The sequence below is a fragment of the Vombatus ursinus genome, unplaced genomic scaffold (genome assembly GCF_900497805.2).
Source record: "Vombatus ursinus unplaced genomic scaffold, bare-nosed wombat genome assembly UNPS02014794.1, whole genome shotgun sequence".
Lineage (NCBI taxonomy): Eukaryota > Metazoa > Chordata > Mammalia > Diprotodontia > Vombatidae > Vombatus > Vombatus ursinus.
The window spans coordinates 585,016-610,936 of NW_020954572.1; the positions used below are offsets into that span (position 1 = coordinate 585,016).

Consider the following 25,921-nt stretch of genomic DNA (forward strand, 5'->3'; position numbering starts at 1 on the left):
CCTCAGGTATTTACTAGCTATATGACCGTGGGTGAACCATTTAACCTCTGTCTGCCTTAGTTTCCTCGCATGGAAATAACAATATTCCCTACCTCCCGGGGCACATTCTAGAAAGTGCCTGGCTCACAGTAGGCAGTAAAGAAATGCTTCTTTCTTTCCTTCCTTTTACAGAAGAAGAAACTAAGGCTCCAACAGGGAAGGTGACTTGCCAGAGACAGGGCAAGTGAGGGACAGAGCCAGGACTAAAAGACTGATGTCACTCTTGACCTAGCGCTATTTCCCTTAAGCCAGGCTAGTGAGGTTTCCTTCCTTATTCAAGAAAAGCAAAGGAAGCTTCAAATGTGTATTTTAATCACTACATTGCTCAGCCTAATAAACAATGGGGCAACTGAAAGGTATCAGAAAAACTTCTAGCTCCTTGCATTTCTGATTTAATGATTCTTTTTTCTTCTTTTTTGGTGAGGCAATTGGGGTTAAGTGACTTGCCCAGGGTCACACAGCTAGTAAGTGTTAAGTGTTTGGTCTGAGGCCGGATTTGAACTCAGGTCCTCCTGACTCCAGGGCTGGTGCTCTATTCACTGTGCCACCTAGCTGCCCCTAATGATTTTTTTTTAAAGCCACCATTTCTTCATAAGCTTCTGAACCCTTTATTTCATAATAAGTGAATTATCTTTTCACTTTCAATTTCAATATTCATTCACTTCATAGAATGTTTGAGGTGGGGAGGTCTCCTATTTATTTTACTTTAATTAGCAAGAAGTAAGGTGGCCTCATGGCTAAAGTGCTGGGTCTGGAGTCAGGAAGACCTAGGTTCAAACCCTGCCAAAAACATTTACTACCTATATAGTCCTGGGCAAGTGACTCAATCTCTCTTTGACTCAGCGATGCAATGGATAGAGCACCGGGTTAAGTAACAAGAAGACCTGAGTTCAGATTTGATCTAACACTTAATAGCTATGTGGCTCTGGGCAAGTCACTAAACTTCTGCCTGCCTCAGTTTCCTCAACTGTAAAATGGGGACAATTTGAGCATCTACTTTTCAGGGTTATTTTGAGGATAAAATGAGATAATAATTGCAAAGCACCCAGCACACAGTAGGAACTTCATAAATATTTGTTCCCTTCCTCCTTGTCTAATTATTACCCCAATTATTTCAAGGGAGTAGTCAATCAGAGGTGTGTGTGTAAGGGGGGACGGGTGGTGCAAGACATTTTCTTAAATATTGATTGTGAAAGGCTGACAAGGTTTCTCTCTTACATTAATCTAGAGTAGGGGTGGGGAACCTGTGGCCTCAAGGCCACATGTGGCCCTCTAGGTCCTCAAGTATGGCCCTTTGACTTCACAAACTTCACAAAACAAATCCACTTAATAAAAAGATTTGTTCTGTAAAACTTGGGCTCAGTCAACAGGCCACACTCAAGGACCTAGAAGGCCACATGTAGCCTTGAGGTCACAGGTTCCCCACCCCTGATCTAGAGGTTTCAGATTGGGAGGAGGTTGAACTGGACGGCACAGTAGATGGAGTACTGGACTTGATGTCAGGAAATTCTGAGTTCAAATCCTGCCTCCCACATTGACCTCTCTCTCAGTCTTAGTGCAAAATGGAGAAACTCGGGGCAGCTAGGTGGCACAGTAGATAGAGCACCAGCCCTGAAGTCAGGAGGACCTGAGTTCAAATCTGATCTCAGACCAAACACTTGACACTTACCAGCTGTGTGACCCTGGGCAAGTCACTTAACCCCAATTGCCTAAAAAAAAAAAAATAATGGAGAAAATATAATAACAGCTACCTCCCAAGGTAGTTTCAAGTGCTGTGGGAGAAGTGGACAAAATTACCTGCCTCCTCTGCCAGATGAACTCCAGAGACTGACTTTAGCAGGGCAGCTTCCAGTGAGCCTCCTCACCTCCGATGCCCTAATATCCCTTACCAATCCCCCTGGTATTGCCCCATGAACTTCCTTGACATGTTTGTGGAACACATATACCCTCCCCTCCTTAGAAACAGCCTTGCTCTAAGGCATGTGGACTCCATCCTGTTCTGTATCAGTCGTTTTGCCATAAATGACTCTTTGTAAACTCAACACCAGCTGTAACAGCCTTCTGTGCCTCTCCTTTTTGCCTCTTATGGATACAAAAAGACTTAGCTACTGAAGGGGAAGGATTCCAGAGCCCTGGGAAAGTTCTCCTCCTGGTCTAGTCCCATGGGCAGATTTCTTTGATTTAGTAAGACCCGCTGGACTCAGCCATATCTACCTTCTCTCTCTCTTATAATTAATGATACACATTTTGCAAGTGTGCTATTCTTTTTGCATAACCGCCTCTGTTTGATGAACAGTCCTCTTTCTTTTCTTTGTTTCACACAATGTACTTTGAATAGTGCTTATCTTATGAATGCTGCCCTAAAAGGATGTCTATAAGGAACCTCTTAGATTAGGCTCATTGTAGATGCTTTCCATCTTGGTATCTACGCAGGCTGGCAGGAATAAATGACTTCTTGCTTCACTCTTAGTTGACTCCTTACTGCTGTTATCTGATTCTGATTTCAAGAACTCAAATTGGTGAGTATTGACCCTCTTGAGTCCCCTCAAAATTCCACTATGGTAGCAAATAAGTTAATTTTTGTAAAGAACTTTGCAAATCTTAAAGCACTATGGCTGTGTCTGACTCTTCGTGACCCCATTTGGAGTTTTCTTGGCAATGATCCTGAAGTGGTTTGCCATTTCCTTCTCCAACTCATTTTACAGATGAGGAAACTGAGGCAAACAGGGTGAAGTGGCTTGCCCAGGGTCACACAGTTTATAAGTGTCGGAGGCCAGACTTGAACTCCAGGCCCAGCGCTAGCCACTGTGCCACCTCGCTGCCCAAAACACCGCTAATAAAATCTAGCAATGATTAATTATTCTGGTCTCTAAGGTATGTTTCAGCTCTAAGTCTGTGATCTCATAACATAGCAAGTTTGGAAAAAGATTTGATTTTTCTCTCTCATTTTTGCTTTAGTTAGCAGGAGGCAGCGTATGCTAGTGGATAGAGAGCTCACTTCAGACCCAGGAGAATCTGATTTCAAGTCTTGCCTTTGACACATATGGGTTGTACGACCATGGGCAAGCCACTTCTCAGTGCTCTGGGCACCTTTCTAAGACTTGTTAAAGAAAAATTAATGCTGTATTCTGTATTGTAGGTACAAATCTACCAGAAATCATCTCAATTAATTTATCATTATTCTAATTCAAACGTTGTTCTGTTTAGAGAGAAAGATGAACAAACTGGCATGCCCTTGGACATCTCTCTCTCACAAGTCATTTTCAAGTCCCAATTTGTAGGACTGTTGAACAAGGAATATTTCACAGTAAAAGCCTTCTAAGCCAGAGCTTAGAGTTTAGGAAATAGTTCAGTTAAAAGTTCGCTTCATTAAATGGAACAGTAGTCACTTAATTTTCAGCCCACTCTTGCAAAGTCATTTTCCTGAAATCACTCAGTCCTTTTCTGATCACTCACTTAGAGCATCCTCCTTTCCAGCTGGCCAATATAGCCCTACCTTCCATTAACTAAAGTAGCAAAGATACTTCTTCCTTCTTTTAGGTGTGTCATTACCCTTCAGGGCATGGAGAAAGTAGATCAAAAATAGGCTCTTTGTCCTTTGAGGCACCTTGGTGATGCAACATGTAGGAGTGCTAGGTATAGGATCAGGAAGACCTGAGTTCAAATTTGACCTCAGACACTTAATAGCAGTATGGCTCTGGGTATCACTAAACTTCTGCTTTAGTTTTCTCAGCTGTAAAATGGGGATAATTAGAGCATGCACTTTCCAGGGTTAATGTAAAGATAAAATAAGATAATAATTGCAAAACTCCTGGCACATAGTAGGAGCTTAATAAATGTTTGTTCCTTTCTTTTCCCCTTGCCTAATCACCACCCTAATTATTTCAAGGGAGGGATCAATTAGAGAGAAGGTGGAGCTAGCCTTTGTTTTAAACATTGATAAAGTTTCTCTCTCAGATTACTCCAGAGGCTTCAGATTAGGATACTTTGAAATCTTATTAAAAAAAATTAACAACGACTTATTTTCTCTTCCTCCCATCTCCCCCAACCCAATGGGAAAAGAAAAGAAAAAAATGAAGCCCTTATAGCAAATATGCATATTCAAGCAAACAAACCCCTTCATTAACCATGTAAAAATGTATGTCCCATTCTGCATTTTAAGTCTAGGATCATTTTTAAATGCTTTCTTAATATTTCTAAAAGGGGAAGGAGGAGCTCTATAATTCGCAGAGAAGGTGATGACCCATGTTGGAAGAGGAAGTCCCTTCCTGGGAACCACCTTCACAGGCCGGCCCTTTTCTGTTTCTCAGTATATGTGCAAAGACACTTTGCTAGGGTTCTATGATTCTAAGTTTGTCCAAATGCTCTTCCAGCTCTGACATTCTTTGTTCTCAGCATCTAATACCCTTTCGGCTCTGATTTCCTGTGGCTTTGGGGTTTGTGTTGACGAATGTAAAGAACACTGCTTCTGAAAGCTTCTGCCAGATCGTTGTTCAGTCATTTCAGTTGTGTCTGACTCTTTATGACCCCATTTGGGGTATTCTTGGCAGAGATACTGGAGTGGTTTGCCATTTCTTTCTCCAGATCATTTTACAGATGAGGAAACTGAGGCAAACAGGGTTATGTGACTTGCCAGGGTCCCACAGCTAATAAGTGTCTGAGGCTGGATCTGAATGCAGGTCCTCCTGACTCCAGGGCCAACATTCCATCCACTGCACCACCTACCCGTCCTTCTGCCAGTTATGTATGCTGTGGCACAAATGGTCCCGAGGGACTTAAATGGCAGATTCAGTGGGGTTGGGGTGGGGAAACAGCCCCTAGGTTCCAAGTTAGATGCATGTCTCTCTTTCTCTGCTTAAAAACTGCAATTCAAATTTGACCTGAAATCTCTGTACCTGATGATCTTCCTTTTGTTTTTTAATTTAAAAAAGTTTTCTGATTAGCTTTATTCTTACATTACAAACGTTTATAGATTATTCTTAGTTTGTGAGAGGTTTCTTATAATAAAGTAAAATAATTAAGGGATACTAATAATGCAATGCATGCACCAAAAAAAGCGTGGGAAATAGGAAGGGCAGTACCTGGAGGGGCATGGTGGCTAGAAGGATTTATTTTGTGAAGTTTGGATTCAGTCAAAGGGCTACACTTGAGGACCTAGAGGGCCACATGTGGCCTCAAGGCTGCAGGTTCCCCACCGCTATTCTAGGCTGTTCCTTAATGGTCATCACTCAGCAACCTCCCTTTTGGGGTGGGAGGAGGCAGAGGTTCTTTCTAACCAAAGGCAACTTGGTTGGATGAAGCATTGAGCTTGGCCCTGATTAAGCCTGAGTTCAAATCCTGCCTTTGGTACTTATTAGGTATATGTCTTTGGGCAAGATACTTAACTTTCTTCAGCCTCAGTTTCCTTACCTGTAAAATGCTTCTAAGCTCCCTTCTAGCTCTAAATCTATGACCCTGTGATCCCCCATTCCAGCACAATCATCTGACCTTCAAGTCACCCACCTTCCTTTCTCTCTTTTTTTTTTTATTAGGCAATTGGGGTTAAGGAACTTGCCCAGGGTCACACAGCTAGTACGTGTCAAGTGTTTGGTCTGAGGTCGGATTTGAACTCAGGTCCTCCTGACTTCAGGGCCAGTGCTCTATCCACTGCCCCGTCCACCTTCCTTTCTCAGAGTTTTGTTGTTGTTTGTCCTTCATTCTCAAAGAGGATCAGTGACATCATGAGGGTGTCTTGACTTGCGAGTGGATCAGATTTAAGTGAGGCAGAGCTGCACAAAGTCATCAGCTTCTCTCTCTCTTCCAGAGTCGTCTGAGTCCAGTGGTAAGACACAGGTCAAGATGACTGGTGGTAGCCCAGCTCTCAAAGAGTTTGATACAGGAGGCCCCACTGTCTTCCTCTCCACCCTCCTCCCATCATACTTTTGGATTTCAATGTACGTGAATCAATCAATGAACCAATCAATATTTATTAAGCATCTACTATTACTAAGCATCTACTACTGATGTCCTCTTAATTCTCTCACCCCCCCAGCTCATCAACTTACTAGACTCCCAAGATCATCGTCTGCATTTGACCTCAGCTTACACACACACACACACACACACTCACACTCACACTCACACACACACACACACACACACACCCATATGCACACATGATTAGTCATTGCTTGATCTCTTCGTTGTTTATAATTGTGCAGCCTCCATGATTTATGATTCTGAAATTTCTCTCTAACCACAGTCTCCTATTTTTCAACATCTGCTTCATCTTCTCTCTTCTAAGGGTCCTTTATCCTCTCTAGGACCATCAGCCCCCTCACCAACCTGTCCCCACAGTCTATGACATTTGCTCTGTTTTCACTTTCCTGCCTCCAATGGTCTGGATCATAAATTCAATTATACACTCTCAGCTCCTCGTCAATCTCTTGGCCCCTGGGCCTATCTCTAGTCACATGATGCCAGACTCCAACCTGGGTTATTCCCACTTTTGGCTTTTCTGTTTTTATTGACATGCTACTGAATGTACCAGGAGAAAGTTGTATTGCCACGTAACGGGGTTCCCTCTGAATTTATGCCGTCTAATCTCAGTCTGTCCATCTCGGCTACACGGTAATCTTCTTATTCTTCTGTTGATTGATTTTCAGTCACACTCGCCTGAACAGCTTTTCCGAATCTTTCTCCTCATACTCACTATACCACCTCTTCTTCCTCATAGTGGAAAGAACACTGGCTCTTCAGACAGAGGACAAGGGTTCAAATTCCACCAGTGATCTTACAATCTGTGTGAGTTTAGGCATCATTTCCTCATCTGTAAAACCTGTTAACCTCTTTGAACCTCACTTTCCTCTTCTGCAAAAAATGTCAACCTCCCTGTACCTCAGTTTCCTCATCTGTGAAATGGGTGGATTAGACTAGCTGGTCAGTCTCTGAGATTTTTCCAGTTTCATATCTCTGCTCCTATGATTCTTCTTGGCAGAGGACCTTACCCCTCTATTTTAGGAAGACAGGTCACTGAGCATTAACATGCTTACACTCATCACATTTCAAAGCCCCTCTTCATTATCCCTCATTCTTTCCGGGGTAGGGAACCTGGATCCTTAAGGTCGCATGCAGCCCTCTAGGTCCACACATGCAGCCTTTTGACTGAATCCAAGGACCACACTTGAGGATCTAGAGGGCCGCATGTGGCCTCGAGGCTGCAGGTTTCCCACTCCTAGACTCAAGTCTAGTCTCTTAAGAATAAGTGAAGCAAACCACACCTTCCTGAGCCTCTGTTTCCCTCTGTCAAACTGGTGTTGGGTTAGATGATCTCTGAGGTCCTTTATAACACTAATAATCCATGTGTCCAAGATTTTATGATCCAGAATCCTTTAGAAAAATCATGGAGTTTTTCTTCGGAATTTCCTCAGCCTCCTTTTTCTTTCCTCAAAAGCTTTCCTTTTTCTCTATCTGTTGCCCCACACCCTTTGGAGAAGTATCATAGTATAATGAAGAGAAACCTAGAACTGGATGTAGAGGACCCAGGTCTGAATTCCAGCAGTATTATTTATTATCTATGTAATGACAGGCAGCTAGGTGGCACAGTGGATAGAGAACTAGGCCTAGAGTCAAGGAGACTCCTCTTCCTGAGTTTAAATCTGGCATCAGACACTTACCAGCTGTGACCCTAGTCAAGTCACTTAACCTGGTTTGCCTCAGTTTCCTCATCTGTAAAATGAGCTAGAGAAGGAAATGGCAAACCATTTCAGTATCTTTGCCAAAAAAAGCCCCAAATGGGGTCATGAAGAGTTGGAGATAACTGAAAACAATTCAACAACAACAACAAATGACAGGCAAATCACTGTCTGGGCCCCAGTTTCTTCACGTATAAAGTGAGGGTGTTTCCTTGCAGTTGAAATATCATCTAATAGCATCTAAAAGTATCCCTGCTCCAGCCTCAGCACACTTTACATTCTAATAAGGTTTAGAATTTTAACCTAAAGGAATAGTGCTCATGGTACAATTTCAGGCCCTTGCTAGCAAACTTGGGAGGATTTGGGTGGGGAAGGTTTCTTGGCTCTGGGAAATGTCAGTGTACTGCAGAAGCCCGGGATGGCCTGGTTCACACATATGAGATCAGTCCTGCCCCTGGCCTCCAATTTTTCTGCACTCATCCCGGAAGTTAATTAGTAACAGCCCAATCAGATCCCCACACTTTGGAATAGCAAATATTTGTTGAAAGTTTTCAGCCTCAAACCTTAACCTTTCAACTTTATTTTGAATGGAAGACCATCAGCAGGGTGACAGTGGAACCACTGTGTTGGTAAGATCTTGCTGTTTCAAGAAAGAATTTTTAAATGTTTATATGGGGGGCGGGGGTGAAGGGGTGAGAAAGTCCCTGTCTCATATGACTGGGGATAGCTATGGGAGAGGCTCTCTGATCTCTTCTGGGAATCCGATTTTTTTTTTTTTGAGGAAAGATCTCCTTTTGGTCAGCTAGGCACCCTTCCAAACAGAGCTCCCAACCTCCAGATTTTTCATAATTAGAGAATCTAAACAAGATTAGAGTCTTAAAGAAGAATAGAAAAGTCCTTTAAGCAAATGTAAGCCTCCTGGAAGAGCGTGGGTGGTGAGTGAGCTCAGGGGAAGGAAGGGGACCTTTAAGCCTTTGCATGGACACCATCCACCAACCAGAACAGTATATAGCATCTCAATTTTGGTGGCTTTAGAGGAAAGGGTCTGGCTGGATCTGTGACTTCATCAGTACAGGGAACTCTCAGTGTGGAAAAATCTCTCCCAGGTGTAGATTCACTACTCCTCTATCTTCTAAAGCCTTAGTAACTCAGGGAATTGCTCATGGTCACATAACTAGCGCGTGTCAGAGGCAACACTGGAGCTCAGGTCTTCCTGACTCGAAAGCTAACTGTTGATTATGCCATGTTGCCTTTCCGTCGGTCTATTTACTAGCCTCAAATCTGAAGTATAGCTAAAAAAGAGAGACAGAGACTGAGAGAGAAAGAGAGAGAGAGGGAAGGAGAGAGGGGAAGGGAGGGAGGGAAGGAGGGAAGGAGGGAGGGAGGGAGGGAGGGAGAGAGTTTCAAGAATGAAGACACCTCAAACACAATAAGGCAAATTCACCTAGAGTTTTAAACTAGGCGTTAGAGTGTAAAGAGTAATCCTTTCTGATCCACAGGTGTTACTTAATAACTTTTTTCTTCTTCCTTCTTTTCTCTCTTCTTTCCTTCTCTCTTCTTTCCTTCCTTCCTTCTTTCCTCCCTATCCTCCTCTCTTCCCCTCTCTCTCCCTTCCTTCTTTCCTTCCTTCCTTCCTTTCTCCTATGATTTCATTAGACTGTGTGAACTTCTCCATTAGACTGTGAGTTCCTGGAGAGCTGGAATTATTTTTGCCTTTCTCTGATTCCCTAATACCTAGCACGGTGCCTGGCACATCTCACTCTCAGTGAGAAAACTCCCTCTGCTAATGTAGATCGGTGACTTCTCTGCAACTTATTGTCTTAGAGAATTTCTTGGGATCGCTGAGGAGTTAAGTGACTTACCTATGTTTACATAGTCAGTATATGACTGAAGTAGAACTTGAACCCAGGTCTTTTGACTCCAAGGCTGCCTCTCTATTCACTGTGCCAAGCTGCCTGGTAAGTTACTTCTTCCAAATGGTAATAAAGAAGAGTAGCCATGAATTTTGTGAATTCATTTAGAATGCTAAAGAAGTTATTTGTTGAATAATAACTTGCATTAATTTGACCCTCCCAACAACCCTTTGAAGTTAGTATGTCAGGTATTATTATCTCTATCTTACATTTAAGTAATGGAGTATTATGCAAAGGAGTAACTAACTAAATTTTGAGAGGCAGCCTGATCTAGTGAATAGAGGGCTGGTCCTAGAATCAGGAGGACCTGGGTTCAAATTCTGCTTCTAACCTATCAGCTGTGGTACAATGGCGAGGACCAGATTTGGATAAGAGGATCTCAGGTTGAGACGTGGCTCTGTCATTTACCAGGTGACTTGTCCGCGGCTCAGTTTTCTCCTTTGTATAATAGAGGGTTAGACTAAATGATCTATGAGTCCCGTTTCCAGCTCTCGCATCATCTATGATGTTATGATATTTCACCCCTCAGTGCCCCCAGGCGACCCTCCTAAGACTTTAAGTTACAGGTGAGTTACTAGTTTGCACACTTGGAAAGATGTTTCCACATCAGGAATTTCCTACACTGATGACTTCATAGGGCTAGATCCTGCTCCCTACCCACATACACACACTTACTAAGTACTGCACATTTCTTTCTTTTCTTTCCTTTCTTTTCCTTTTTTTTTTTTTGAGGCAATTAGGGTTAAATGACTTGCCCAGAGGCACACAGATGGTAAGCATCTGAGGTCACATTTGAACTCACGTCCTCCTGAGGCCAGTGCTCTGTCCATTGTGCCATTTAGCTGCCCTTTGCACATTTCTTACATGTGCCCTTGCACATAACTTAGTAAATGCTGTGCATATTGGAGTACTATTTGGTTCTCGAAAGGAATAACTTTATAAATCCTGGCGTATGAGAAAATTGGCCCCCTGGGCTCAACTGATGTTGCAGTGAGGCTGAGCTATAGCAGGCATTTCTGCCCCACCCCAGTCCCAAAATTTTCTAGGTGAGTCCACATACCATAGGTATAGGAATCACACTGCATTTGTGTGTGATATGAGGGAAATCCATATCTTTTTCTCTCAAATAGGCTGCTTCAGGACCTGGAATGCCCAGGTTCTCTTCTTTTTTTTGTAAAGCAAAGTTGTTGTTGTTCAGTTGTTTTTTAGTCTTGTTTAACCCTTCATGACCCCATTTGGGGTTTTCTTGCCCTAGATACTCAAGTGGTTTGCCATTTCCTTCTCCAGCTCATTTTACAGATAAGGAAACTAAGGTCAACAGCATTAAATGACTTGCCCAGTATCTGTAAAGCAAAACATCCCTGTTAAAATACAAATATTACCTGGAATGATGAACTCTTACATCCGTATAAGATGTTGCAGTTTGCAAATAATAATTGTACTTTAGGACTTTAAAAGAACTTTAGATACAAAATTTCACTGGAGGTAGGCACTATGAAGACCTTATTTTACAGATGTGGAAATAGACTGAGACAGAAAGAATAAACTACTTGCCTGTGGTCACACTATTAGTAACAACCTGATCTTGTCTCCTGAGTCTCATCCAATGCTCTTTTCACTAAACTATATTTGCTTCCTCCCTATCAGGGAGAGGGACCACATTGAGCCACTTTTTATTATTGTCATTCAGTCATTCATTCTGTCCGACTCCTTGTGACCCCATGGACCATAGCATGCCAGGTCCTTCTATCCTCCATTATCTCTTGAAATCTATTCAAGTTCATGTTCATGTTTCCATGACACTATCTATCCATCTTATCCTCTGCCGTCCCCTTTTCCTTTTGCCTTCAATCTTTCCCAACATTAGGGTCTTTTCCAATGAGCCCCATCTTGTCATTATGTGGCCAAAGTCTTTAGGCTTCGCTGTTAGTATCTGACCTTCCAGTGAATAGCCTGTATTAATTTCTTTAACTATTGACTGATTTAATCTCCTTGCTGTCCAAGGGACTCTCAAAAATCGTCTCGAGCACCAGATTTCAAAAATGTTGATTGTGTGGAGCTCAACTTCCCTTACAATTCAACTCTTACAGCTATATATCACTACTGGAAAAAGCCATAGCTTTGACCATACAGAGCTTTGCTGGCAAGGTGATGTCTGGTTTTTAGTACGCTGTCCAGATTTGCCATAGCTTTCCTTCCAAGGGGGGAGCGTCTTTTAATTTCATGGCTGCAGTCACCATCTGCAGTGATCTTTGAGCCCAAGAATATAAAATCTGACACTGCTTCCATTTCTTCTCCCTCTGTTTGCCAGGAAGTGATGGGACCAGTTGCCACGATCTTAGGCTTTTCAATGCTAAGCTTTGAGCTCGAGCTGCTATCATCCATTAAAATCTTAAGTCTGAGAAGTTTATCAGATGGGCCATTCACCTATCCAGGATCCAGAGGGGAAAAGGTCTATGTTTTGAGATGAAGGGAGGCATCTTGAGTATGGACAAGTTCTGGCTACTGCTATGGGGAGGGCCAGGCTAGACAGAAGACAGCCTGGGGGCCTTGACTTGAGGAAGGCAGTCATTAAAAAGAGGGAAGAAAGAGCCTAAAGGGGACTAAAATTCTGATGCCCTCATAATTTGACCTTAGGTTCTGCTGGATGTATGTAAATATAGTGAAGACCACCGTTGAAAGGAAAATCCTTTTTTGGGGCTTTTATGCTAATTAATGAGGCAAAACTCAGGACTACAAGAATTAAAAGGAATTTATTACAAGTACTTCAAAGCAGCAACATGTTGATGGACTGATCAATGCAGATCAGCAAATGGCTTCAAGATGGGTGACTTTTACTGGAAACTTTCATAATGAGGTAAAGACAATTCAGATATGTCCACTTCAGTAAAAGGGGTTGGGCCCTTGTAACCAGTTCTTCCCAAAAGTAGCAAGCGCAGGACAATTTGTAGGCAGGGGTACAAACATCACAGGAAGGGGGATGTGACAAAGAGCAGGGAATGCAAAAAGCTGCAGACTTGGTGTCGCCTTCCCACAATGGAACCTCCCCCAACACTGACAGATAAGCAGGGCTGGGAACATTGGCTCACTGAATCAACATAAATTTCAGTAACCACAACCTGTCACTTGTCTTTTTTGTTGTTGAGTTGTTTCAGTTGTATCTGACTCTTTGCGACCCCATTTGGGATTTTCTTGGCAAAGATGCTGGAGTGGTTTGCCATTTCTTTCTCCAGCTCACCTAACAGATGAGAAAACTGAGGCAAACAGGGTTAAGCGACTTACCCAGGGTCACACAGCTAATAAGTGTCTGAAGTCAGATTGTAACTCAGGAAGATGAGTATTCCTGATTCCATGCCACCGTGCCATCTAGCTGCCCTGTCACTCATCTTTAGTCTCACAAATCTGTGGCAGATTTTGCAGTTAGAAATTACAAATAGTCTTGGGTTTAGCTGGGGCATAGAAAGTAATTATGCAGATCTCTGTCAGGTTTTCTCAGGGTTGGGAGTGGGGTACAGGGGATGAGGCTGGAAGGCCTATAGCAGAGTCCAAAGAGGGTTGTTGAAGCCTAGATCTCCTGACCTTTTCAATAGTGGCGGCAATAAATTGTGAACTCTTTGGACACAGCAACCTAACTCTCTGATTCATGACTTTAGAAAGGGGAGGGACCATAGAACATAGAATGTTGAAGGTAAAAACTGGAAGGAAACTTAGCTTATTAGAAAAGACAATGAAGCTAACAAGTGTTGAAATCAAAGTCAGGAAGATTTGGGTGAGTCCGAATCCTGCCTCTCACACTTGCTAGAGGTGTGACTACTGGCAAGCCATTTAATATTGCTAAGCTTCAGTTTTCCCGTCTATATAATGGGGATATTTATGCCTAACACATCCCTTACAGGATTGTCAGGCTCAAATTAGATGTTGTATGTTTTGCAAACCTTAAAATGCCCTATGTTTATAGCATTCCCCATTGCCTATGACCATCACCTAAGCCAGTTATTATTAGAACACTTAGAAGGGCTGCAGAGATTATTTAGTCCAATTCTTTCATTTAAAGACGGAGAAATTGACTTTGAGAAAGAAATAAGTTGAAACCCAGAAGGCAAATTTATGTTAGAACCAGTCTCCTGGCTCCCATTTCAATGTGCTCTCCCCAGATCCTCCTGCATTGATCTGCTGGGATTATGAAACAGTGGATGGAGTTATAATATACCCCCCCTCCCCAACATCTATTTGGTTGTGGTGTTCATAACTCAATACAGCAGAGTTTTTCTTTCTAGTGGAAGGGGAATATGGGATATTGTAAACCAAGGGATGGCAAGATTTCTAGGTTTCAGAAACATAGATTTAGATGTTTTATTGGGTTGGATAGATTCACTAATGGGCCAGTACTGACATTACTTTGAAATTTACCAGGACACATAAAATAGCGTGCTGTTTGACTAGATTTTCTGGTTGACTGAGAGTTGATGTGAATCTTCCTAAAATATTTGAGCCTTTTTTTCCCTTTAGTCAAATGCAGTCTAGTTAATGGAGTTGACAGGCAGCTAAGAGGCACAGTGGATAAAGCACTGGGCTTGAAGTCAGGAAGACCTGAGTTCAAATCCCAGCCTCAGACATATACTAGCTGTGTGACCCTGGGCCAGTCACTTAACCCTGTTTGCTTCAGTTCCCTCATCTGTAAAATGAGCTGAAGGAAATGGCAAACCTTTCCTTCCTCCAACTGGGGTCATGATGACATGACTGAGCAACAATGGAGTTGAATATAATTGAATCTCTTTTTAGTGACTGGGCCTTGGTGTCGTCATTATAAAGATTCTCACTGTATTGTAGTTGGTGTAGATGAAACAAGACTTAGTCCCCAACATATTCTGGGAAACCTTGTGTGTGTTCTTAAAGTTTAGTTACAGCTACCAACTTGTTTGGTTGTGATATTCATACTTCAATACCTCAAGTATCCATAATGTCCTTGATATGAGTACTGCCTTCACTGACACAGATTACCAGCCCTCTCCAATCTGGCAGAGTTACTAAAAGTTACTGTGGCTAAACCATTTACCATGTCACAATTTACTTAGGTTGGTCCTCAGACAACAAACATTTGGTTCATCATATTCAAAGCCTGTCCAATCTTGTTCTCTGCTGTCATAATCTTCAAGAACCTCGATCTGCCTCCAGACTCCATCAGTTCTTTCTGTGGAGGATTAGCATTTTTCATCCTAAGTCTTCGGACGTGTTTTAGATCACTATCTTGCTCAGAAGAGAGCTAAGTCATCCACAGTGGATCATCCCCCAATATTGCTATTACTGTGGACAACTTTCTCCTGGTTCTGCTCACTTTACTTTGCATCAGTTCATGTAAGTCTTTCCAAGTTTTTATGAGTGGGACTTTATTTTTGTAGATTTTATTATTTTTATTAGCATTAGTAGTAACGTTTGTTAAGAGACAGAATGGGTTTGGTCAGCCTAGGAGTCAGGAAGACTTGGGTTCAAGTTCTGCTGTTGCAGACACATAGTGACTCAGTGTGACCCCGGGAAACTTCTCATTGCCCCAGGAAACTCTAAGACTGTAAGTTACAGGGGAGTTGTTGATCTTTCTTGGTGGGAAATTTCCACAGTAGGAGATTCCCATATGAAATAATGAATCCTGCCCCCCCCCCAAAAAACCTCCAAATAACAACAACCCACAGCACACAGCTATTATAGTTGCAAAGCACTTTCCTTAGAACAACGCTTAGAATCACAGAATTTTAGAATCTCAAGGGCTCTCAAGGGCCATCTAATCCAATCCTCATTCCAAATTGTGAATCCTGTCTTCAATATCACAAATCTCTCTTTAAACACTTTCAGGGATAAGGAACTTATATTCCCCATGACAAAGGGAATTCTATTGTGGGACAGCTCCAAGTCATTAGGAAGCTTTTCTTTCCTCTAAGTCAGAAAGACATCCCTTTGAATTCTACCCATTGCTCCTATGTCTATCCCCTAGTGGCCTAACAGAACAAGTTTCCTCCCCATTCCATATGACAATAACAACAACAACAATAATAAAAATAATAACTCACATTTCATAATTCTTTGGTTTTTTTTAAGTGGTCTTTACTACATGATCTCATTTGATCTTTACAACCCTGGGAGGTAAGTGATATGGATTTATTATCACCAACTTACAGGTAAGGAAACTGAGGCTGGAAGTTAAATGATTTTGCTCAAGGTCACATGATTAGAAAGTGCCAGAGGCAGAATTCAAACCCAGACCTTCCTGACTCCAATTCCACTACAGGCAATTGACTTGAGTTTAAAGCCTGCCTCAGACACTTACTAGCTGTGTAACCCTGGGCAAGTCACTTAATCTCTGTCTACCCTAGTTTCCTCACCTGGAAAATGGGGGTAACATAGCACCTACCTCCCAGGACTATTGTGAGGATCAAACGGGATAGTATTTATAAAGTGTTTTGTAAACCTTAAAGTGCTATGTAAATGCTAGTTATTATTAGTCTTACATGAAGAGGTGGCCCTTCTCCTTGGCAGGGCAAATTCTTCTATGGGCACAAGTGAACTTATTCCATCTTGTCTTCTCTGCCACATTGTGTCCTCTGTCTCCCTTTATCTCACTTATTTTCAATTTTTCCCTATCAACTGCCACATGCCCTACTGTCTGTAAGTATGCCCAGGTCTCTTCCCTCCTTAAAAAACACTCACGTGAGCTATCCAGCCCCACTATCTATCTCATGATAAACTCCTAGAAAATGTCATCTCCAATCACTGTCTTTGCTTCCTTTCCCTTGCACTACCTGACTTCTGTCCCTTCTCAGTTAAGGCCACATATACAGTGAATAGCAGAGCCAGGCTGAGACCCTATGTCTCTTTCTTACTTCTTAGTCCATTGTGCTTCTTACAACACCATGGCTGCCTCATTTTCTTCAAGGAGGTCAAAACAAAAATTTAGTTATTTGGGAATTCTGGTAAGTTGGATTCTGGTTCATCAAAGTTTTGCTGTTTATAACAATTAAGATGGCAACATGGACCTGGAGTCTTCCTGAGTTCAAATCTGGCCTTAGATACTTACTAGCTATGTGACCCTTAATCCTGTTTGTCTCAGTTTCCTCATGTGTAAAATGAACTGGAGAAGGAAATGGCAAACCACTCCAGTATCTTTTCCAAGAAAACCTCAACTGGGGTCATGAAGAGTCAGACATGACTGAAAAATGACTCAACAACAACAACAAACAACAACAGTGAAACCAATTAAAATCTACCAGATGTTTTTACTCCACATGGGAGAGAGCCTGGTCTGTTAAATAGATGCCTGGGGTTGGGCTCAGAGGAACTGAGTTTGATTCCTGGCTCGTGCTACTTACTGCCTGCATAACCTTGAACAAGTTGTTCCGCTTCTCCTGGGCTTCGGGTTCATCGTCCACAAGACGGAAGGGATGGGCTAGATCAGTGGTGTCAAATTGGAAATGGGGGTCGTTAAACCATACGTATGGATCTCTGATGGTCACCTATTGAATTAGAAAAGCACATATTAACATTATCTAAGTTCTATTGCATTTTTATGTAGTTAAATATTTCCCAATTACGTTTTAATCTGGTTATCAAGCACTCAGTAGTGTTGCTGCTGCATGGGGCCTACCTACCCTGTGTTTGTCACCTCTGGGCTAAATGATCTGTAAATTCCTTTTCAGTTCCAAATCCTGTGACCTTAAGTGATTTCTCCCCAAAGTAGAACAAGGTTCAACTTCCTAAACAGTAACTCACCTTAGCAAGAGATAAAGAATTCTTTAAGTGAATGACTTTAAAAACATTTTTTTTCTCTCTTTATCTAAATTTTGCTTGCTCAGAACTACACTCACTCGGCCTCCAAAACCAACACTATGAAAACAGCCTTCTGCCTCATCCTCTTCTTCTTGGAAGTATGGATGGTATTGGGCACTGCTAAAGACTGGGAACCAGGGAAGATGGAAACCCACCTGGAGGTTTTGGAGAACCACACTTTCCTCAACCACAGCCAAATGGATGGAGACATACAACATCCTCAGAGGAAAGATGCCATGACATCACCCGAGGAGGAGCCCTGGCCAACATTAGATAGGTGGAAACTCTTAGAAAAGAACGCCAACTTTGGGTTCAACCTGTTCCGAAAAATCGCTATGAAACATGACGGCAACATAGTTTTCTCTCCTTTCTGCCTTTCCTTTGCAATGACTACTTTATTGCTGGCAGCCAGAGGGCAGACCCGATCCCAGATCATAGAGGGCCTCAATTTGCAGGATCTAAGCAGTTCAGAGACAACTTTCTTGCCTTCTCTCTTCAAGGAGCTCAAAGATCAGATCTCCCAAAACCAGGAGCTGGCTTTATTGAAAGGGAGTTTTGCCTTTATCCACAAGGATTTTGATGTCAAAGAGACTTTCTTCAATTTGTCCAAGCAGTATTTTGACATGGAGTATGTACCTGTGAATTTCCACAATGCTACACAGGCCAAGAGTTTCATGAATCATTATGTGGACAAGGAGACCAAGGGGAAAATTCCCAAACTCTTTGATCAGATTAATCCTGAAGCTAAATTAATTCTTGTGGATTACATTCTATTTAGTGGTATGTATCTGGTATTACTTAATAATGATACATTCTTCCTAAGAAAAATACCTTTTTGTCTTCTTTTCCTCCTTTTCATTCATATTCAATCAATTCTGAATCATGTACACAATGAAGGCTGCATATAGGTTTAGCAGCTATTCCTGCCTAGGCCTTACACTGAGGCAAGGGAAGGCATTGCTACCTTTGCATAAATTATAGTAATATCCCTTGGTGTTTTATGAGGTCATTTCTTGATTTTTTGGATATCTGTCAATGAAGAGACCCTTTGTTCCAGAACCAACCTGACCATCCCTGGGGAGAGGACTAAATGAGTGAAACATGCTAACACCCATAGAGAGGCCAAAGACCAGGACCTAAATCCCTGGAATAAGTGGCGGTACGGATAGAATGAAATACCCAGGGATTCCTTGGCCTGATGTTTTGCTAATCATTCATGTTTTAGTTCAATTCTGTGAGAGTTCATTCAGTATCTACCATGTGCGGGGCACTGAGTTGCTAGAAAACTAATGTCTATACTACCCAGCAGTCTAAAAAGTGTTTTCCTCATTACATTTCTGTAAGACAGGTGGTGGAAACAATTTTATTTTTTAAATGGAGAAACTCAGCTTCAATTCAGTGGCGTGCCTGAGGTCTCACAGATGATAAATAATAGGATGGAGACTTGGACCCATGTCTGACTCCAGAGCCAATACGTCATGACTGTTGCCCCACTTGGTCTTACAGTGTTTTGTCTCTTAAGATATAAAACTTTCTGAATATTCCCCTTGTAGAGAGGCTGAGGGGCAAGCAGCAAATTGTCTCAAAAGGCAGAAAGGGAAGAAGCAAAGGCCCTAAATAATAACCAGCCTTCTCTAATTGGACACTTAATAATGGCTATTTGACTAAAGGAGTATTGAATTTAAGATTGTATAGCTGAAATAAGGGGCAACAAGCAATAGGGAAGACAGCAACATGTGGAGCTCAAAAAAGCTCTGGTAGCCAAGACTTTACCTTCTATTTTCTGGAGTTTCATAAAATAATGACAATAATTCACATTTCTCTAGCACTTTACACCTTAAACTTTCCTCACAACCACCCTGTGAGGTGGGTAGTTTAAGTATTATAATTTTCTCTTAAAAATGAGTGGAGGGAGGTGAAGTTATTTGTCTGTAGACATACAGCTACTAGTGGAAGAGTTAGAACTCGAACCATGGGTGTTAGTATCTCTCTAGATAGCTCTTGCTGCTAGCTTTTGATAAAACCTATAAACCTAGGCTTTGTCACCAAAGGAGAAGAGAGCAGTGTCCTGACCTTGAAGACGTTTATTTGCTTAGTTGATGGAGGTAGTTAAGTAGCACAGTGGATACAGCACTGGACCTAGAGTCAGGAGGACCTGAGTTCAAATCTGGTCTCAGATATTTACTAGCTTGTGCTTCTGGGAAAGTCATTTAACCTTTCTCTGCCTCAATTTCCTCAACTGTGAAAATGGGAATAATAGCACCTACTAGAGTTGTTGTGAGGATCAAATGAGATAATATTTGTAAAGCACTCAGCTCAGTGCCCAGCACATAGTAGATGCTTAATAAATGCTTGTTTTCTTCCTTCTTGATAAGGGGAGATCACATCATCCTGCTGTGGACATTAATCTTCTGTAGAATTAGAATATCTTCCTAATGTTGGTGGTTGAAAGAAGGACAAGGGCACCTCACTTTTGGAGATTTCATCATGAAAAATACTTGGCTTTGTCAGCAGTTTTCTCAACATCATTTTTCTTGCCTTCTTTACCTCCTTAGGTAAATGGCTATCTGCATTTGACCCTCTTCTCACTGAAGTTGAAACCTTCCACCTGGACAAATATAGAACTACAAAAGTGCCTATGATGTACAGGTCTGACAAGTTTGCTTCAACCTTTGATAGGAACTTACGTTGCCAAGTCCTCAAATTACCCTACCGAGGAAATGCAAGCATGCTAGTAGTCCTTGTGGATAAAATGGGGGATCACCTTGCCATAGAAGACTACTTAACTGTAGAGCTGGTGGACAAATGGATCAGAAACATGAAAACCAGGTACTACTCATTACAATACAATAGAAAAATAAGTATCTACTATGTGCAAAGCACTGATGTAGGCCTCACAATGATTAGAAAAAGCATGATCCCAACCTTCCAGTTTAGTCTCATAGGTGTATGATACCAATGGAACAACAACAATGTACCGTAATGAGAGGCATGAGTTAGTGAGTTGCAAAACAAAGTGGTATGTGAAGTCTGAGGGAGAAAAGGTACTAAGAGGAAGGATCAGGAAAGGCTTCCTGGAGGGAGTGGTGTTGAGTTTAACTTTAAAGGACAGGTGAAGAGGGGGATATAAGGAATTCCAAGCACTGAGGACAACCAAAGCAAAGACATGGGAATGAGAGAAGGTGATGAAGGGTTTACCTCTGCTAAGGGCCATTCTCTCCTTATTCTCTGAATCTGATTTGGTACAAAAGTGGCTCTAGAAGAGGGTCCTCCCAACCTACAGCCATGATAATTTCACGCCTTCTCCTTCATTTGTCACCCCGAAAGTACCCTATTCTAAGCACGCCCCAACCAACTGAGACAAGGCCCACCCAGTCCCAGAGTCGACAGTAAGAGGATAGAACTGGTTTGTCATAAACCACTGCCATGATTGCATGGTAAGAATAGACTGTTACAGCTGGAAGGAACCTTGGAGATAATCTAGCCTGCTTTTCCTACCACCCTCCATTTGAGAAATGAAGTGAACTGAAGCCCAGAGAGGAGAAGAGATGTGTCCAAGCAGATTGGTGACAGTCAGGAGCTGACCTCAGGTCTTTGGACTCCCAGGCCAGGGCTCTTGCCACTATACCAACCTTGCTGCCCTCCTTCCATTATAATATGCCATTTAGAGGGATGGGGGAGGTGGGGTCAGGAGGGTATGGCTTGTTCTTTTAGGGGATCAAGTGAGATTATATTTGTAAAGTGATTGACACAATGCATAGCACGTAATGGGTGTTTAATAAATATTTGTGCCCTTTTCTTTCCCTTTTAAGGGGGAAAGATGGACACAACAGTGACATTCTTCTGTCAATGTGGGGCATGTGGTCACTTAATATTTCAGGCATATCTAGAAATCACTGATTTCATCAGTGTAAACATTCCATTCATTGACACCAATCACATCCTTCGATGTCTTAGTTGCGAGTTTTATGAAATGTTGTGGCTGAAAAAATTAATTAGGTGGTAGCCAACCTTTTAACACATGTGACACTCTGATGATGAAGCCTCTGAAATTTTTCTTGGGGAAGGGGGAATGAATAAATATTTATATAGCTCCTGTCGTGTGCCATGCACTGTGCTAAGCACTTTGCAAATATTATCTCATTTGATTCTCTTAACAATCCCTGAGAGGTAGGTATTATTAATGTTCCCATCTTACAGATGAAGAAACTGAGGCAAACAGTTGTTAAGAGTCACACAGCTAGTAGGTATCTGAGGCTAGTTTGGAAGTCAGGTTTTTCTGACTCCAGGGCCAGCACCCTCTCTATCCAGTAGCTACCTCCTCACAAATGTCTATAAATTCATAAAATAAAATACAAAGGATTAAAGAAGAAACTAACTACACTAAAATGCAGTTATCAAAATTACAAAACAAACAAACCTAAAACCAAGTTCAATGACCCCAGGTTAAGAGCCAGTTTTAGCGATTACCATCCCCTCACCGAACAAATCTGGTCCTAGACAGTAAACACACAGATCTACAGAATCTTTTCTACTTTTTTTTAGGAACTGCCAGAGGCTTATGTCCTGCTGGAATAGCCTTGGAGAACTCAAGGTTAAATCTTGGCCCTGGAGACAATAAAAGCTAACTTTTATATAGCACTCTTAAGGTTTGCAAAGCACTTTGCCTATATTATTTCATTAGACAACCAAACCCTGTCAAGTAGGAACTATTATATCTCCATTTTACACATAAAGAACCTTTATGTGTAGGAGTCAGGAAGACCTGAGTTCAAATCTGACCTCAGATACTTACTATGTGACCCTGGATGAGCCATTTAATGTCTATTTGCCTCAGTTTCCTCAACTGTAAAACAGGGATAAAAATAGCATCTACTTCCTAGTGTTATCATGAGGATAGAATCAAATATTTGTGAAATGCTTTGCAAACCTTACAGTGAAATATAATTGCCAGCTATTATTACAAAATAATACAAAGAGATTTCAAGAAGGAGAGAGGACTAATGAGTGGGTGGAACAGGAGTTGGCACTTGAGCTGGGCTGCACTTGGAAAGTCATTAGGGACTCTAACAAATGAGAGCTAAGGAAGGAATGCATTCTCCTGCATTCATAGGTGGTGGTGGGCAACATAATGGGGAATTATTGTGGAATAAAAAACCCCAAAGAAATCAATAAAACTTCTTTTAAAAACAGATAAGAACTCAGAGCCATCTCCATAACCCAATGAGGCATTTGAGTAGAATTTTGGTAAAGGGTATTCCTGGCTTGTTCAAGGCAAATAATTGACTCATTGAAACTCAAGTTATGTTTTATTGTATGCTTTTAAAGCTGATGGCATTAGACCAGTTAGTAATAAGGAGCAGCATTTGAAATAACCTCTTCAACAGAAATCTTTTTTAAATAATAAACTAGGTTATGTTTAGCTTCCAAAGAGAATGCCTTGTGTCTATTTTTCATGATTATGTATATTTGTGCCATAGAAAAACGGACGTTTTCTTTCCAAAGTTCAAGCTAGATCAGAAGTATGAGGTACAAGACATCCTTAAGCAGATGGGAATAAGAGCGGTATTCTCACCCTGGGCTGATCTGAGTGAACTCTCAGATCCAGCGAGGAATCTGAAAGTGTCTAAGGTAAGTTGTGAGTTGTTAGAAGAACAGGTGTCACATTGTCAACTCCACCAAATATCTGTTAAAATAAATTCAGTGGCTGCAATGTAGAGATGCCTACATTATAGCCAGTAGAGAAGGATTTCAAAGTCCGTAAGGTCTAAACAGCAAAGGAGTTTGTGTTATGAGACTTTGTAACGAGCGGATGTGTGCCTATGTATGTATATAGTATTGTAATGTATTGGGAGGCTCTGGTGCCCCGTGCTAGGAATCAAATTAGCCGAGATAGGCATACATACACACATGCATGAATGCAAGCATGTCTGGATCAAGTATGTACTAGAAGAAGGGCTCTGGTCTATACCTGCCCTGGAACTAAACTAATATTAAAGTTATTTTTAATTTTATGTAAATCAATTCCATTTCCAGGATATATTTCTCTTTGGGGTGGGGGAGTTGGATTGATAATCAACTAGTATCAGTGGATAGTAGTTACACCTTAATATAAGAAATAACTTACTATCAAGTAGAGCTGTTTATACATGAAATTGGCTACCTCTGGAGGTAAAGAGTTCTCCATTATTGGAGGTCTCTGGGGATTGGCTAGACGGCTACTCCTCTCTGGGATGTTATGCAGGGATTTAAGTTTCAGACAGGGAGTTGAATAAGATAATCTGTAACTCTGCTCAATCTCTAAGGTCCTTAAGAGACTTACTCAAGAGGAGCCGTAAGATGCCGGTAAGGCCCCTGAACCCTCAGGAGTTCCTGCTAACTTTGAAGATTTGAAGGGTATTGATTCAAATCAAGGGTCAGCTGGGACCTGCTCCCTTTCTTCCAATGTGTTCTTTCCATTGAGATCTGGTCCAGGTCCCAGAAAGCAGCTCGTGTTAGGCTTCCCTCACCCTTCTTGGCCTTGAGCTAAATGCCTACAGTTTAAGAAATTCTAAAGTCAACCCAGATTTCACAAGGTATAGCAGAAAGTTCCTCAAGTTTCATTTGGACTATGGCCCCAACCTTTGAGGGATATACAGTGCCTCTGGTGATAAGACGATAAGGCTGAACTCACGGTGGAAAAATTCCAAGGCAACCAGCAAAAGAATTGAAGGGAGAAACACTTTTCCCTCAGGGGCGACTCGGTGCTGTGTGTCTCGTTTGTTACTATTTGCATATTACTTCATTTCCATTGGTAGATTTTGCAGAGAACGGTAATTGAAGTCAATGAGAGAGGGACTGAAGCAGCGGCTGGAACAATGTCAGAAATTGTTGCCTACTCGATGCCTCCCATCGTCAAAGTAGATCATCCGTTTCACTTCATGATCTACGAAGAGACATCTAAAAGTCTGCTCTTCCTTGGCAGGGTGGTCAACCCGTCTCTTCCGTAATTCGTAACACGCGCAAATGTCTTTTGCTACCACAGGTACATATGATAATGCATAAGATGCAGGCGGGGCAGGAAGAGAATTGTCCTCATCCCAGGTTAGTTTTGGTTGTGCTTCTAGCTTCTTGTGGAAATCTGCTGGGAGTGAAGATGAAGATAGTATTTACTGCAGGGAAGTCTTCGTGCTTTCTGCCTCATATTTTAACCAAGTTTTCAGCCACTAAAACATGGCAGTAGGACTAGTTTGACAATAAGGCTTTAGGACTCAAGTGGACTTTATTCTGTTGCCTACAATGATGGACATGGACATTATTGGAGTACAGTCGGAAAGATAAAGAGCTTGGAAGGAATGGGCCTGTAAGAAAGTTTCTCCTTAAAATTAGCTTTTATTTTCTTCGAGTGCTAAAGAAATTGTTTCTTTATAAACCATTAGAGTGTCACTCACTGGTGGCTGAAATGAGGGGAAATAATTGTAGTTATACACTCAGCACTGCCTCTGGCTCAGTGATGTCAACTCAGTTGAGATGTTTTTCAGGCAAATTTAAAAGGATGGTGGTAGAATCACAGGATATGATGGCTCAATGGGTCCTTACAGATTACCTAATCCACATCTATCATTTTAGATTATGAAACTACAGTGAAATTGTAGTTGCCAAAGATCACACCGCTAGTCAGTGATAGAACCGGGACTACAGTTAAGTCTCCTGTCTTCCTGTCCGGGTCTCTCTCCATTACACCAAGCGACGGTAATTAAAGCCTATCTAATAAACAAATGCCTTCCAACAAACTTTACAAAAATCAAGCAGTGTTTCTGCTTCTCCAAATTGCCTGTAAAAGCCAACAAAGCAGCAAGACACAAGATGATAACAAAAACAAAAATGATAAAGAATAAACTCGCTTATTCCTTCAGAAAAAAGTTGAGTAGCTCATTAAGGGGATTAATTTCCATGTTCTTTTGATTATATGCTTTATTATTCATTATAAATGTATTCAACCATTTTTGTTTCATTTCTAACATTTAAAACCGACTGAAAATGAATTGCTTGTTTGTTCTTTTTGTTCAGTGATTTAAATTGGGAGTGAACTACAAGATATTATTTGTATTCCAATAATGTGAATTAGTAATGTTCACACACAAGACCCTATAATGGCAGGGATATGATAATGGATAAATGTTTGTTGAATTAAAATGGATTTATACCTCCATAAAGAATCTTGCCACTCATTAACTCTAGGTTGCTTTTGGTGAGTGGTTTGCTTGTGTACTAGTTAGTTCAATTTATTTGTGGGAAAACAGCAAAGCAAGGAATAGAGGGAATAGTCTAAGCATAAGTAAACTACTTTATTTTATTTTAATTTGGTCAAGGAAAACATCATAGGATCATAGAATTTCAAGTTGGAAGGGACCTAAGAGATAGTCTCATCCAACTCCTTTATTTTAGAGATGAGGAAAGTTCAAAGAAGTAAAAATGACTTGTTCAAAGTCACATTTGTGG

General features: G+C 41.5%; 1 protein-coding gene across 8 annotated transcripts; it reads left to right on the forward strand.

Moving 5' to 3' along the window:
* Nucleotides 1–8,201: 8,201 nt before the first annotated feature.
* SERPINA10 (serpin family A member 10) lies at nucleotides 8,202–25,834 on the forward strand. Of its 8 annotated transcripts, XM_027869853.1 has the most exons (7): nucleotides 8,283–8,341; nucleotides 12,263–12,482; nucleotides 17,467–18,220; nucleotides 19,996–20,269; nucleotides 22,921–23,071; nucleotides 24,465–24,523; nucleotides 25,049–25,834. In XM_027869853.1, exons 2-7 carry the CDS (start codon nucleotides 12,438–12,440, stop codon nucleotides 25,053–25,055), a joined length of 1,290 nt encoding a protein of 429 aa, XP_027725654.1. In that variant the 5' UTR covers nucleotides 8,283–8,341; nucleotides 12,263–12,437; the 3' UTR covers nucleotides 25,056–25,834. The 8 variants fall into 8 exon arrangements, with proteins under 8 accessions (XP_027725649.1, XP_027725651.1, XP_027725654.1 ...); XM_027869847.1 differs by having other exon boundaries at nucleotides 24,465–25,832; XM_027869849.1 differs by lacking the exon at nucleotides 25,049–25,834 and having other exon boundaries at nucleotides 24,238–24,558.
* The last annotated feature ends 87 nt before the right edge of the window (nucleotides 25,835–25,921 follow it).